This window comes from Haliotis rufescens, unplaced genomic scaffold (assembly GCF_023055435.1).
Source record: "Haliotis rufescens isolate VD_foot unplaced genomic scaffold, xgHalRufe1.0.p SCAF_3, whole genome shotgun sequence".
In the NCBI taxonomy this organism is placed as follows: Eukaryota; Metazoa; Mollusca; class Gastropoda; order Lepetellida; family Haliotidae; genus Haliotis; species Haliotis rufescens.
Window position 1 is genome coordinate 50,308,396 of NW_025964001.1, and position 16,708 is coordinate 50,325,103.

Consider the following 16,708-nt stretch of genomic DNA (forward strand, 5'->3'; position numbering starts at 1 on the left):
TCAAATCCGTGCTCGTACGTTTCACCAAAGCGTGGGCTTTCCTACAATATTAAGCTGACACGCCGAGATGTAACTGAACAAATTGCCCAAAGCGGCGTTAGACCCGACTTACTTCAGTGTATTTGTTTAGGCTTTATTAATTTCAGTTTAATTTTCCGTCTGACCTGACTGATGGATGTCTATCCGGACCCTGACCACCGTTTCGTGATGGGGGTAGGCGACGTTCCTGACCCCTACGGGGAAGCTGAAGGTGTTAAAGCCGGCGGTTTTCTTGTCGTCTCTGAAGGCTAAGGGTGAGGCAACCAGGATGTTGCCGTATTGTGACACGTTGAAGGGAAGGTAACCTTGTGAGAAAGCACCATTGGTAGGATTAGACACACGAATGTCTGTTGGAAGGTGTAATCATTACAAATACATTTTCATCATTTATCATAAATGCAGACATTTTTTAGATTCCAGGTTAGATTAGGTCCCCGGGACTGTATTACTTGTCGGTCGTGAGAGGCGACAAGGATGATTCGGGTTGTCAAGATATGTGTCTTTATTGCATGCCATCGTACCAAGATGGTCTGGGACGCTGTTCATAACATCAATCACTGGTATGTCCAGCCCAGGTTGATAATTGGCAGGCCGCCTTGGTCTGCTGGAATATTGCTAACAGCGGTTTTAAACAACAAACATCAATAAACTGACACACACGTATGATTTGTTTGTTTGTTTGTTGTTTAACGGCGCACTCAGCAATATTCCAGCTATATGACGGCGGTCTGTAAATAATCGAGTCTGGACCAGACAATCCAGTGACTGACATCATGAGCATCGATCCACGCAATAGGGATACGATGACATACATCAACCAAGTCATCGAGCATGACTACCAGATTCTGTTAGTCGCCTCTTACAACAAGCATAGTCGCCTTTTACGACAAGTCAGGGTTGCTGAAGACCTAATATGTACTTGATCCTGACTGGCGACATAAGTATGACGTGTTATCGAAGGTTAACGTTATATTTTTTAAGCGACAACTTCCCACAGGAGTTCACAAGTATCAAACTATTAATCATTAATTTGTCTCGTCCAGATTAAAATATATACTGCCCGTCGTGATGTACATGTAACTGGAATGTTGCTGCCTGCGACGTAACACAACATTCATTCACTCACTACTTCTGTAGCTAACCTGGATGCTGGATCGCATACGTCGACTCAGCGTTGGGCCCTGTATCTTCGTCTCTACAACCCAGTGATATGACCACTTGTCCTGGGGGTGCTACCTCACATACAGACGCGTGCTGGGGAGTGGAGCAATGTGGGCCATTGTCATTGACGTCAGATACTACGACAACCATCTTGGCTGTCGCTGTCTGATGTGACGTGACGTCTACCGCCGCCAGGTACAGGGTGTAGCTGGGGACTGTCTCTCGGTCCAGCGGTTTGGTGTTTATGATGACGCCTGTTGTGCTGTCTATGGTGAACTGGTTGTTGGTGTTACCGCCTGCAGATGGTGAACGTTGTGCGACAAAATCGTTCCTATATACTGCTCCGCTTTTACAAATATCTTAATAATAATAATAATAAACTTTGTGATTGTTGTTGAACATGACAACCTTTAAATATGACTGGATACAAGGTATTTATTAATATCTCAATCTCATTAAGATCAGATCTTAGTTCTGGCTACCGCTAATCAAAGTCTTTTCGCGAACTTTGTCCGACTAATGAAGCGACAAACAAGAAGTCGACACTAGCCAATCAGAAAGCTTTTTTCGAACCATACGTAATTAGTTTCAAACTGGCGACTTCCATGGCCTGACTTTGCTTTGAAAAATATTTTCGATTCAAAATTAGAGAACAGAAAATAAGAACATACTGGAATGTCTAAAAGATGGCCTAGATTGCATGACACTACTTCCACAGGCTATGGAACGTCTCTTCCGTTCAAACGTTTATCCTTTGAAGCGAGATATAGACGATGATTTTGACGGATTCAGTCGTACCACAGACCTATTATACAAGTCCGTGGTCGTACAGATTGTTCAGGCGTGACCCGTCATTGGATGTCCTCAGATCTTTGAACTATGAGATTGTTGATATCTGAAGAACTAGTATTACTTTTCATAAAAAATGTCCCCAGATATATTGCGATTTATCAGAGTCACTTGAAAAGAAACTGACCGTAGAGCAAAGTTGTGGCGAGAAAGGTCGCTTTGAACATTGATTAGGCGCCGGTCCAACACGTGCAAATCACGACAACATTTATTATTTGACAGATTCTAAAACAAACATCATATTCTATTTGTTTGGAACTTTCTTTTTTTATCAATACCAGATGAACTTTGTCGGTCGGTTTGGGGTGAAAAACACTACTGGGTTTTGTCAGCCTAAGGGGCAGTGTGTCAGTGTATATTACAACGCAAGGGGAAATAGATATTCCTTACAGAATAATGATACTTGCCAGTGAAGTAACATAATTTTTAACGAATGTCCAGTTACGTGTGCGCTGTGTGACTTAAAATACAGCATTAAATTCACAATTGTACTAACTCAAAGTATTGCTATAAACAAGTCACGAGTAGGTTTATGTTGCATTTTTTTAAAAATAGATGACTGGTAATATCTAACTTTGGAATGGCACATAACCCAATTTCTGCACCTCAACCGAATAAAGTTTTAAACTAAAATAAATATAGGTAAGTATAGGGTAGGGATATATTTTTGGGTAGGTCGGTGATGGGAAACAAATAAATTTCGTGTGTGGCCTAACGTGTACCTACTTGTGATGCTGTACAGCAATGGGTCACCGTCGGGGTCGATCGCTGTGGGCTGCTCTAGCCGACCCCCGGGGGTAAAGGTCTCCAGGACTGTAGGCTTGTAGAAGTCGAACTTGAACGAGGGGGCGTGGTTACCTGTCCCTGTACAGACACAGACACACCAACACCAAGGTCAACAACACTTGTAGCGAAGGAGATATTAGGTTTGACGCCGCTTGTAACAATGTTCCAACAACACCCACACACCCTCCCACCGGGTCACGAAGAAAGACCCCAATAATTCTACCCATGTAGGAAATCGAACTCGGGTTGTCGCTGTGATGCCCCATCGCTTTAACCATGCATTGGGCTACATTACAGTCCCCAACACACTCCATGACAACAGTACGTGATAACTCACAGTGCAGAGTTCTAACCGTAATACGTTTCCAGGATTCGATGAGTGCGAATCCCAAGTTCTCTCCGATATTTTTGGACCGTCGGCAACGTCCACAAAGCGGTAAATTTGTAAGATCTGTGTCATTTTCGGCTTGGTTACACATTAAATTTAAAATGACACAATATGAAATGATGTTCAAAGCGGCGTTCAACTCATATATAGATAAGGATGACGTCTTGGGGGGGGGGGGGGGGGGGGGGGGCAAGACGTCAAGCTCAATTTGATTGTACCCAGCATGGAACAGTGCCTCGGTGCTACTTATAATATGAGTATAATGTGGGTGTGACAGTTGATATTATTGTAAGACCGGTGGGGTAGCTTAGTGGTCAAAGTGTTCGCTCGTCACGCCGAATACTCAGGTTCGATACCCCACATGGGTATAATGTGTGAAACCCATTTCTTGTGCCCCCCCGCGGTGATATTGCTGGAATATTGCTTAAAGCGGCGTAAAACCATACTCACTCACTTACTCTTTTTGGCGATGTATCCGGTAGGGATGTGTGACCTTGTGATTGTACACGTGTGTCACCGTACCCTGGCTGCGTGGATCGTTGCTCATACTGTCAGCCACTGCAGTGTGTGGTGCAGACTTGATGATTTACATGCTGATGTGATGTAGATGGCAATTTCGGGACTTACACATAAAACAACATGCGCTCAACAAGGAATGCAGTATGGGGATCGCTGGCTACCTACGTTTAATTACGAGTATGGGTATGGTGCTAAAAAAACAATAATCATAGTCTGTGCAAGTATTAGAATCGAACCCACGATCATCGGATTCAGGAACGACTAAGGGCTACTCATGCCCTAAGGGCTCACTCAGTCGCACATTCAGGATTTTTACTGCCGTCCTTGATGGGACCATTGCCGATTAAAAATTGTCAAAAGTCTAATCAAGATCCTGTGATTCGTGGCGGGAAATTCACAATATTGTGATATTTTTCAGGAAGCGTCACGATTCAGCCGTTTCCAGCCGAATTCGTCCCGATTCTCCCGTTCTCAATCCGAATCTTATCCGATTTGTATCTTTGTATCCGATCCGACAGAGATCCGACAGTGACCGGCCAGTGAACGGTTCGTATTTGGCAAGATCTGGACGCAATCTGGACTCAATCGACAAGAAACGGCAATGAACAATTCATGCCCGTCCATCACGACAGCGTCCCGATCAACAGGACACCGTCCAGACTACACAGGACATTGACAAGACGATTTTGATCCGATACAGCAGAATCTGTCACGACATAGTCACGATTGTAATCCGACTAGACAAAATCGAGTTTCCCGAATGTTACGCGACGCACCATACTGTCGGGAGTGCTTGGCCGACCTCTCTGGACCTTTCCCGATCCGTCGGACTCTGTTACGAACGTATACGACTGCGTTCAGACAATGACAGGACATTCCAGATCACTGAGGATAGTAATCCGACTTTTTAACTTTTCATGTCGTAGCGGTATCTGATCTCAAACGAAAGCCATAACCGGCATCGTGTGAACCTGGCCTAGAAAGGTCAATAAGGTCTGAAGTTGTGTAAGCAGTTATGTGGTTCACCCATACAGGACGCATGCAGAAATATCTGGTCACATCGAAGGATTCCCTCTGTCCCATTGTAGACATGGCGAATCAAATGTACCTACTAAAGCCACAACTTTTTAGAAATACAAATTCAAATTCTGGGAAATATTTGATTAAAAGCAGTCTTACCTTCACATACAACGACTAATACCTGGAACATAAACGAAATACAACTGAATTGAATATAAGTTAAAGGAATGTTTGTTACGACGTAAATTGTAATAAAAAGGTAAATTGTAATAATATTTGACGTAAATTGTAATAACAACGTAAATTGTAATAATATTTGACGTAAATTGTAATACGCAAATTGTAATAAAAATTGTCGTTAATTGTAATAATCTCTACTTGCGGTAAAATGTAATAAATTCTTACGTAAATTGTAATAACCTTACTACCGTAGTGTCCAAGACGCCAATTGACTAGAAATGATCTTTGTCAGTTGAGCTTGCGTTTCACATGTAGAATTCGAGAAATACTGTGTATGATGACAAACGTACAAAACTGTTTAGTTAGGGATGGTTGGTATAGGCTTTATCGTACAATCGTCATTAAAGGGTGGTGTCAACATCGATAAATTTAAATGACTGAAAGATCCATCCTCGGGTTCAAAATGATGGGTTACACAACCGTATATTCGACAAATAACTTAATTGTGACACATTGTTCAATACTCTTAAAAGGCTATTCAAGATGTTTTTTGCATGACTCGCCATATTTTGTATTGCCATTTTAATTACCTTGCATTCTGTTGTCTGTGCTGATAAAATATCATAATTCCACGAACCGCCTCCGTAGTCAGTATACTGTGTCTGAATGGGGTCCATGTTAAAACTGCGCATGGTATCTTAGTGGGCTATCATTATAAAACCGGCATTAGTCCGGATTAGCATACACACACAATTTAAGGGCCAATATAAGTGCAATAATCGATAAACCTCAATTCATCACAACACCATAATTCTTTGGTATCCGGGTTCGCCCCGATTATGTTTCTAGATTTGTCAGCACCATACCCGTGCTCGTGGGTTCCACCGGAGTGGTAAACGTCTTAGACCTGCATCACTTCGGGCTTTTCTCCCACATTAAGCTGACACGCCGCGATATAACTTGAATACTGTTAAAACCGACGTTAAACCCTACTCATTCACTTGTCCTAGGGATATTGACAATGACGGTCGAAAGGGTTATCCATAAACAAACCTGCTAAATTGGTTACCTGAAAACCTCACTGACAGATATATTATTGAAAACTGCATTTATCGGAACTACATCAAAGCAATAATCTGATAGTGAAAGTAATATTTACCAGATAGCCTGGTTACGTTGGGCTAACGTATGCGCAATCTTCTACGTAAACGTTGGGCCAACGCAACGTTGATCATCGATGCAACGTTAGCCCCATGTATAGAAAGAAAACTGTCAACGTCGGAAAAACGTTAAGTAACGTCCACAGCAAACGTGATGGCAATTTCCTATGTTGGTGTTTTCACGGGTGCGTACATGTATGATGCGTTGCTACCATTCTGCGAATTATCATATGTCAACCTAATAAATGGAATATCTTACATTATCCATCGTTACCCTAAGAAAAGCGCCTTTATGACAACTTACCGGGGAGGATTAAGACACATTGTACTGTGGGTTGCTATTTATTAACACAGTCGCTTTCGCTTTATTGCCTGAATGAAGTACATGTTATATAACGTATTAAGTAATTATGGCATGAAGTGAAGTGCTTCCTATTTTATCTGTTTTCTATTCTATTTCCTAAAAGTTATACAGTGTGAGAATGATTGTAATGCATTTAACATATTATCCAAATATATGCATTAGAATGAAACTTTTGCATTGACAGGAATTTTCTAAACGTTTCTATTATTTGCACACCTGATATAGTCTTTTCGAAATTCATTTTTAAGACATTTCGAGAGGACTAGTTATAACCTGGGTGCCGTTGCACAAAATTCCAAACTCCCTCAACATAGACTAATGACAGTCGTAGCGCTAAGCTGTTTCGTTCAACGACACCCTGGTCCTCAGAGTTATATAGTCCTTCTTGAACAAGTAAAAATGTTTACAATGTTTACATTTTCAGTCAGTTTTATTAATTTCCAGTTTGTAGCAAAATTGAAGGTTGGAGAACTAGTTCGGAAGTATAGCCCTTAAATGCAAGTAGTCTATTGGATTTTTACTCACCCACACAATTTAGTAGCCTCGGGCTACCGGAATAGCGTGAATTTCGAAGGCTGCTTATTTATGGTATGTGGTTGTCTTCTTACATTCTGGTGACCTTCTCATTCAACAACAAACACATTTTATTCAGGTGGGTACATTGTTTGTGGGTGGGGGCATGAATTCCTAGTTGTGTGACTATTCTATCATAAAATCCAAAACCCACCGTGTTATGATCTGCATGCATATTTCCTCGACGTTCATAGTCAATTGTTTATGTGCCAGAATGGTTGCCAAACCACATGTAGAATTTTTTTAAAGTATGAAAGTAACACGTGCGTTGAACATGTGAAAGACGAAATTGGACTTAACTGAATTTACAAACCCTTTTCTGACAAAAAGCATGATAACGGTTTTGATTATTTCCAAATAAAAACCACACTTCATTATGGACAGCTTCTAAACATTTGAAAAGGATGCGCCTAGTGATGAAAAAAATTCATGGCAGAATGTGTAAAGGTCATCTCTGATGTTCCTCCGCCGTTATACTGCTGACATGTTGCTAAAGCGGCGTCAAAATCATACTCACTCACTGACTCCGGCTTTTTGAGATTTCAACTAACCAAGGAACACAAGTGGAATTAGGTCCTAAACAAATCATTAACTGACCCATATATAATTAACAAACTTTATAAAAACATGTCACCGCTTTAACATCAACCAAGTCTTGTATTTAAATCAATAAATCTTACCAACAAACATTCAATATGATACTTCATGTTAATATATTACAATTACAAGGATACTTTACTTACCGTAAGATATGCAAGAATGACGGCACACTTTCCCATAGTTCCTGCAATACACCTGTAGAGTGAACGATCTCCGTCAAATTTGTATCCCAGTCCTGCTGGCGGGTATCTGGACAGATCCCAATTTTCGTATCACCGTTGTGAAACAGTCAGCGGAAATTCCAGTCAACCTGCATAGACATACCACGATTGTAATTGTATGGTTTAAAAAAAGTTCAACGCCTTTTTGTAAAATATGAATTTAAAACATTTTAGTAAAGGTGTTAACATTATTTGCGACAGTCAAACCTTGCCATTCAAAAGATATTGAAAGTTGCATTAATCGGAAGGTTGTAATTATGTTCAAAGGGTACTGAATACAGGGCAAAGAATCTCGATGAACCGTTGGGCCATGCCGCTGTTACACACGTTGTATGTTCATTTTGTCTACCTACACACGTGATTCAAATTTCCGTTTGGAGCCACGAGAGGAACAATCACCAAAATTCGCTATACAGAATTTCTTCCGTCAGCAATGTCAGGCCGATCGCGGGTTCGAATCCCAGATTCTCCTTAATGTTGATCCTTGGTTTGTCAGCACCATATCCGTGCTTGTGCGTTTTACCAAAGTGGTGAACGTTCATGTCCAACGTCATTTCGGGCTTCACTCCCACTTCAAGCTGCCACGTGGTATCACTGAAGACTGTTCAAAGCCATGTTCAACCTGCTCATTCCGATGTCTATTTCATCTACTCAATGACCCCACACACTCACGTTCCACAAACTGGCGTCGCTCATTGGAAAACAAACCTGCACGGACCATATTTTATTCACTTCTTGTCTTGGTGCTCGCGTCGTTTCCCGGAAACCGATTAATACCGATGGTGCCCGATGATGGCTAGTTCACCAAAGCTACCGTTGTCAGAATTATGCTGCTGAAGGTTATGCGGTGACATATTACACTTGTGTAATGAAATATTGGTATTATTGCTGTTTGTGTTGTCGAGAGCGATGTCTTTGGACCTTTGGCATTAATCCTGATATGTCACAGTCAAGTAATTCATATCCATACACACCCTTGACTTCAGCCATGACCCTTGTTTGTTCTTAGGCGCCAGCACGATGTGGTATGCCTTGACTACTAGTGTCAAAGGTTTCATGTGTTTGTGTAAATATTTAAAAAAACATTAACAAACTAATGTATTCTAAAAGGAAATCGATATGTAAGATTTGAGTTAGGGTTTAAAGCCGCTTTGATTGATAATGGTGGTTAAGTGGCGTTGTAACTGTATGATCAGTTGCGTCCCTTACCTACCAGGATTCGGTGATCTAGGTTTGAATCCAGACTCGCCCCGGGTATGAACCTAGGTTTGTCAGAAACTATACCATGCTCGTGGGTTTCACCAAAAGTGGACAATTTTGGAATTTCTAAGTTGAGCCTTTTCGCCCACACTAAACTGTAACCTATGCTGTAAGTGTAATGTAATTAGTCACTCTGTGGGTAGGGTCTGAGTAGGAGTCTGGTGAGGTAAGGTGAGGTGAAATTGGGTTTAACTTACATATCGACGGCTATTTGGCAGTATATATTGTGGATTTTATCTGATAATTGTTAGTGGCAACTTACTATAGCACTTGTAAAGCAGAGTAACCTCCGATTTCTGGGTAACCTTCGCGTCTCAATTTCAGCATCAACTCATAAGACATAACAATATGATATTGCAGAGTGCGGCGTTTTACAACATGTATCCCCTCACTCGCTTGTGATGACCTTGAAGGCAAGGCGTCTCTGTTATTCTCCGTCTCCGGGCTTGTATGATTGATTTGGTTTTGGTCAAACGCCGTTTCTTGGTTACTCAATGTCCAACAGATCTGGTTTTAATTTATGATCTGTGGTGACGGTTATATCAACACCTGCTCACATTCACTGATAAATGACCGGCAAAGATAAGACTATTTACTTGAAGGGATTCTCTGTAGAATGGGTCTTCGGGTAGCCCAGTCGTTTAAAGCCCCACCCTGACTATAAATAGCCCGCAAGGTGGCGGTGTTTCACTTTCGAACAATGACTGACAATGTAAACACAACCGAATATCGGGAGAAGCTTTGAAAACCGTACGCAAACAAGGTCACCACTGACCGTCAAACTTCGTATCAACTTGAATTACAAACCCTGGATACACCAAATGGCTCCATATCTATATATAAGTCAATAAATAAAACTTCTGTCGTTTTACCATAAAAAATCGAATCGATCGTGTTTGGCGTCTGCATCAATCATAGTGGGCGGAGCTTATTTACGTTTGCGCTATAAATAGTAAAGCACATGGTCATGTGTACATGAGACACATTCAATGCATTTGTGGTCAAAGTGTATTGTGTTGTATATTTGTACGGCAGATCAGTAGCAGAACAAGTTTCAGTTAATGTAACAGTAACGATACTTAAAGGGGCACTGATCCAAAGCAATTCCCCGGGACTGGTTGTTGCCTTTGTTACTGTTTTTTTCCCTGTGAGTACCCGGATGTATAGCAGAAATCTAGACTAGTTCGCGACCTCTGCTGCGCCATTCGTAAGCGCATTAGTCACTGTTATGGGTAGTAATAAGGGCGTATGGTCACATTGACCAACAAAATGAAATACAGTTTTCGAGATAATAAGGAAATGTAGGTATCTTTGTGGGTAACATCGGTAATGGTGACGAAGTTTTGATAATTCACTTGCTTGGTAATTTTGCGATTGTCGTTAACACTATTTTGACTTGCAACACAAAGTAAATATTTCACCTGAGCATTGCTTTTTTTTATAGTGTGTATATTTCTTTACTGTCAAAATGTGTAACATTTTCAAATTTATTAAACGCCTAAATATTCAGTTATTTTACAAAGTGACTGAAAAACATTTCCATCTGTATTATTATGATAACGAATTCCAAACATTTTGATGTTTAATGTCATCACCAAGAGACTGAAAATGTTACGCTGAAAAGTACATTTCTATGTTGTTTGGCTTCTAAATCCTACATAATAATCTGTTGTGACGTTTTTAGGCCCTTTTTGATCGTCTTAATCAATTTAAGTCAATCTGGACAGATTTTTCAGTCAAAATGACTGAAATATTTACACATTTTATAAATTGCCTGAGAGAATCACATTTTACAAATTGACGGTAATATATACTCGCTTATAAAGGAAAAGACTTATGAAAACAACATATATCGCGCATTGAAGAATTGCCCAACCAAGACGTAGAGGAACAAGAACGAATCGGTTCAATGCTACAGCAAATGAAGGAAAACAAAATGCAAATACCATAATTATAACCTACCAAATTTATGTGTATAATTTTAGGCAGCTTCCTTGTTCGAGGAATGTATCCGTGAATATCCACACAAAGGAACAATATCCCACTCATCTGCAGCTGTACAAAGAAACTTATTCGATGACACGTGTCTCTGTAACAATCAAATACTTTAAAAGATATATATCGTTTCGGGATATAAATAACCCGTGTTCGTTTCTCGACTGATCACTTAGATTGTTTCAGGTGTTTCACATAGGTGTCAAGTCTCAAGGGTCGGCTGAGAAAGCCCACGTGACAACTATTTTCATAACGTCCACGGTTCCTAAAAAATCCATTGAGTGATAGATAACAATGAGCAATCAATCAACGTATTATCAGTTAACCCTTTGAACAAAGTATGTTGTCTTTACATCGGCACTTCACGCCATGATATGAGTGTATTCCCTTTGTTTTATTAAACCTAGTCATGTAAACACTCACTTTTGACATATCCACTGTGCAAGATAACAGTGATTAATCAATCAACATATTTTCTGTTAATCCTTTGATGACTACGAACGATCCGTTGATTTACAAAAAATGTAAATCAACTGATCATTCAGCTCTTGCTGGGCTGCCACGTGCATATTACATAACACACATTTCACCTCACTTCAAACCTGGATTGAATAATTACCCCAGACACAATAAATGCAAAATGGGAACCTTTGTCAGGTAATCTAAGTGGTGCCACCACTAATTGTACCTGTAATAAATTCATTAACTGAGCATCAAGTGAATGACGACAAATACACAAGTGTAGGTTTATACCAGAAAACGTTGATGACAACAAGGGAGTAGTAATCGTATTATCGACGCAATCCGAAAACCGAAAATGCTTTCACTGCATGGGTACTTTTTTTTATTATTGAACTATAACCATCTGGGGTATTTCCAAATGATGACATCCGATGAGCTCCGCCGTTCTTTTAGTCTGTTTGTTTAGGCTGAAAAAATTAATTAATATGCGCCCTTTGTCGAAATCTTTATAGATCACAGTTAACCCATCAGTGTTCAAAAATGCGTAAAACAAATATTGCCTCCAACCTCTAAGTTTATTTAGCTGTCCTTGCAGACGGTAGCCCAGTCTCATGTCACGCTCAGTTGCGTTGCGTATCATCAGGGTACTCACGGGGAAAAAACAATAACAAATGCAACAACCAGTACGGGGAATTGCGTTAGATCAGTGCCCCTACAACACAACAAGATTCAATCCGAAAATTACAGATATTTGTTTAGTTTTGGTCATTTGCATTCAACAATTAGATTCCAGATCTACGAGGGGCGTTCAATAAGTTTTGCAACTTGGGCATTTGTGTTTACACAAACAATGGCAACTTGTGGCAGGTGTGACACTAGTCATAACATCAGGTTGACACGTGTCATAACAAGTTCCAGACACAACAATAAGTTAGATGTGATGGCTTCATTCACCTAATGGGTGGTCACAATCATGTTTTCTCTCAAACATGAACAACGCGCTGTAATAAAGTTCCTTCAGATGCCACCCGACCGGAAACTATTGCTGCTATAGAAAGAAGAATTTTGTCTGACCGACGAGTGAAAGTATCCCTAATTTTCTAGGGAATTCCAAATATCAGTTGGAGCTGTTGTAACCATTATTCACGAGCATCTTGGTATGTCCTAGGTATGTGCAAGATGGGTACCTAGAAAGCTCAGAGCTCAAGATCGCTATCAGAGAACTGAAAGTTATCGAGACCTCCTGGATCTCTATACTGATGAAGCCGGATTTCTTTATCGTCTATTGACAGGTGATGAAACATGGATCCACCACTGGGACCCAGAAACTAAATTGGCATCCATGCAATGGAAGCACCCCAATTCTCCTTGCCTTATCCGAAGAAGTTCCCTTGACCCATCAAGAACTTGCAAAACCATACGCTTATGAACCAAAAGAACCATGGAAACGATAAAACTCAAGTGGAAACAAGAGAAGACCCACATCAACTGATGTGTCACCCGACCCCGACTCGACATCTACACAATTAGGCCTACCAGTGACATCGTGGTAAGAATAACACTTTGATGTGTGTATACCTAAGTTACCTATATGCTCATTATTACATTTTCAGAAGCGGAAACGTAATATTCTAAGAGATTTTTGTCACGCCTGGTGACCCCCATGCTTCGTCAGCTGGCCTATTCATCCTGTCCCACCCTGTTACGACCCTATCGCCGGTATCGTCATTGTCGTCAATCTAAGTTTGTCTATATTTTATAGGTATATAGAGATCACCACGCGAGTGTGCTTGGGGATGGTAAATATCCTGCATTAGGAATAAACATAGTATTTAGCGAGCCTTGGCGAGCTAAATACATAGTGTTTATTCCTAATACAGGATATTTACCATCCCCAAACACACAAGCGTGATAAACCTTGTCAAACATGAAACGGAAGAAGGCATATGCAATGTCTTGAATGGACTGTGAAAGATGTGACGAATCGTCACATGGCGCTGGCCTGTGGCAGAGGTACTATGATGGCTGGCTGCCGGCCGCAAGGAACTCTGGGTAGGAGAGTGGGCTTTCTTACGCACCTGTGGGTGAGAAACCCATTTGAGATAACTGGTATCAAACCACTCTCCTACCCAGAGTTCCATGCGGCCGGCAGCCAACGAGCATAGTACCTCGGCCACAGGCCAGCGCCATGTGACGATTCGTCACATCTTTCACAGTCCATTCAAGATATTGTATATGCTTTTCATCCGTTCATGTTTCACAAGTCTACACATTTTCATAAACAAATGTCAAAGAATGGTTAACTTTCATTTAGAAAGTATGCAAATACGTAAAAATCTACTTGTTTTTGCGTAGTTATCCTATGTTTACATTGGTTGTACGGCTCCACGTGCTGTCATCGAAGCCCAACGGAGAGCTAGCGACACGGTCACTTTGATGCATAAATATATATTGTCATGCAACTCACTGTCGCAGTTGTAGTAGCATATATATATAGTTATGCAAAACAATATGTAAAGCGCCCCCAAATACTTGCATTAGTCCGTTCTATACTGATTTCTGAAAAGCGCGTTTGTTTACAAACAAGAGAATAGTCCGGTCACGTGATATGCAAATTAGCCTGTGGCAGTGGTGTTATGCTGAGTCACCACTGCGACGGAGTGTGGTATCAAACATATGTGTGAGATCAAAATTCAAGGCCAGTGATTGGCTACTCCATGGTGATGACCTGAGGTCAGATTATGACGGACTACTTTCCAGATCATAAGTCACTGATACGTTGCTCGTGCTTCAGTCGAATGTCTACCTACATCTGTGTTGAACGTTATGGCTTTAGAGTGTAAATAGATGTATCCCCGTGTTATTGGTTTTCGGACGCTAATCACAAGAACCGTAAAACATCTCATTCACTTATCAAAGACAGCTTTTTCTAAAAATCAAGCCATCATCTGAGTATTTACGATGTCTGTTGACACCACAACCCTCGTTATAGCCAGAGTAATTCGCGATAAACATTGCCGTCTGAAAACGTTTCATGTCCGAAAACATATGATCCGACGATATATATGTCTATCATCTTCAATCCTCAATTCGAAGCCGACTAAAATACATCACGTACACTAAAGGTTTTCAATTCTGTCGGAAATTCCCTCTTCTGTGATATCATCCACTGTCGTTTTAGGCAAAGCAAAATTACTGTGTGTATAAAAATCTAAATATCGGATATTTAGTCGAAGGATTGAATTTCAAAAATAGCACATTAGTGATCACGTGAATCTGTTTTTCACCAAAACACCAATGATAATTCTGAAACGTCGTCGAGGAGCCTGGATTCGTTTAGAATGTTTTGGAAAATACCCAAACACGAACGCCGAAGTGCACTTTCCGCCATATTGGATAGTGTTGACAAAATCACGTTTCACGTGTGCGGGTCATGAAACGCCTGTTAGGTCACGTACATTTCAAACTGAGCTGCGATACATGCATCCCTGAATTCCTCCTTCATTTTGGAATCAAGTGACAAATGGTCTTTATCACCAATACAAATTATCGAGATGACATCAAGTGAAATAAATTAGGTGTGGAAACGAACACTGTGCTCGGAAAACTGTACTTGATGAAATGTAAACAAAGCAAAATTCAGATTTTCCACTCTCCCATTTTGAGAGATCAATTCGTCTAATTGTTGCATATATTGGCTGACGCGTTTGAGAATATTCGTGGGAAGAGTATCGTAGCACGAATTATGGAATTAAAATTATATACATTACAGTGATCAGGGAAATTCAACAGAAATCGTAAAAGTTCCCGTCCTGTGTGACGCCATGACTGACGCAAAGTCACGCACAACGACGACGGTAGTTATCTGCATTTCTGACAAATTCTCTTTGTTACATTGGAAAAAAACCAACAAATAACAGTACGTAAATTGTCTTATTGTTTCTGATTACTTACATGACACATTTATGTATATACGATCCCTCAATCAACGAAAATCCTCCTCTGAAAATCCCGCGTACTGGTGTCAGTGAACACGCGATTTTGTAGAAGTCGGTCACCGACAGTGATCACACTCCGTCGCAGTGGTGACTCAGCATAACACCACTGCCACAGGCTAATTTGCATATCACGTGACCGGACTTTTCTCTTGTTTGTAAACAAACGCGCTTTTTCAGAAATCAGTATAGAACGGACTAATGCAAGTATTGGGGGGCGCTTTACATATTGTTTTGCATAACTATATAGATATGCTACTACAACTGCGACAGTGAGTTGCATGACAATATATATTTATGCATCAAAGTGACCGTGTCGCTAGCTCTCCGTTGCGCTTCGATGACAGCACGTGGAGCCGTACAACCAATGTAAACATAGGATAACTACGCAAAAACAAGTAGATTTTTACGTATTTGCATACTTTCTCAATGAAAGTTAACCATTCTATGACATTTGCTTATGAAAATGTGTAGACTTGTCAAACATGAAACGGATGAAAAGCATATGCAATATCTTGAATGGACTGTGAAAGATGTGACGAATCGTCACATGGCGCTGGCCTGTGGCAGAGGTACTATGCTAGCTGGCTGCCGGCCGCATGGAACTCTGGGTAGGAGAGTGCGACAGTGATGTCATATGGTAGTAAACATTGTTGTACATATTTGGTAATTTCTTTGAGGTGAATTTTTTAAAGTCGGCATCATGCGGGTTCTTTGATCTTATCCAATTTGCACTATCATCACCGCCTTTGTAATCCACAGATGGCGGAAACGTTTTTAGGTTCAGGTGTAGGGTCACATTATTTATGAATAGTAAGCAGTACGTCGGATGACATCACTCATTTCCGGTGTGTTATGTATTATTGCGCCACTGCGATCATGAGAACAGACAAAATGCATCGAGTCGATGCTAAAAAGGTGCGATTGTAGGGTGTGTAAGAAACAGTTTACTGCACACGTGCCTATCAGATACCATTTATCTTACAACTCATTGTTTCAATGCGTATCTAACTCGCTTTCGCTCGTTAGATACGTTTTGAAACAACTCGTTGTAAGATAAATGGTATCTGACAGGCACTCGTGTAGTAATCTCTATTTATATATCGCCAAGGCTCGCTAAATACAATGTTTATTCC

The 16,708-nt window shown here is 40.7% G+C and overlaps 1 protein-coding gene across 1 annotated transcript in view; it reads right to left on the reverse strand.

The window, feature by feature from the left end:
* LOC124117818 (adhesion G protein-coupled receptor L3-like) overlaps positions 1-15,563 on the reverse strand; it is a 58,741-nt gene extending 43,178 nt beyond the window's left edge. Inside the window, exons 1-6 of the mRNA XM_048403045.1 lie at positions 15,532-15,563; positions 7,783-7,949; positions 4,922-4,943; positions 2,776-2,913; positions 1,182-1,496; positions 165-344 (exon numbers count right to left, since the gene is read on the reverse strand). Coding sequence (XP_048259002.1) covers positions 165-344; positions 1,182-1,496; positions 2,776-2,913; positions 4,922-4,943; positions 7,783-7,818 — 691 coding nt within the window. The 5' untranslated portion in view covers positions 7,819-7,949; positions 15,532-15,563. The remainder of the gene's footprint in view (positions 1-164; positions 345-1,181; positions 1,497-2,775; positions 2,914-4,921; positions 4,944-7,782; positions 7,950-15,531) is intronic.
* Positions 15,564-16,708: the final 1,145 nt, after the last annotated feature.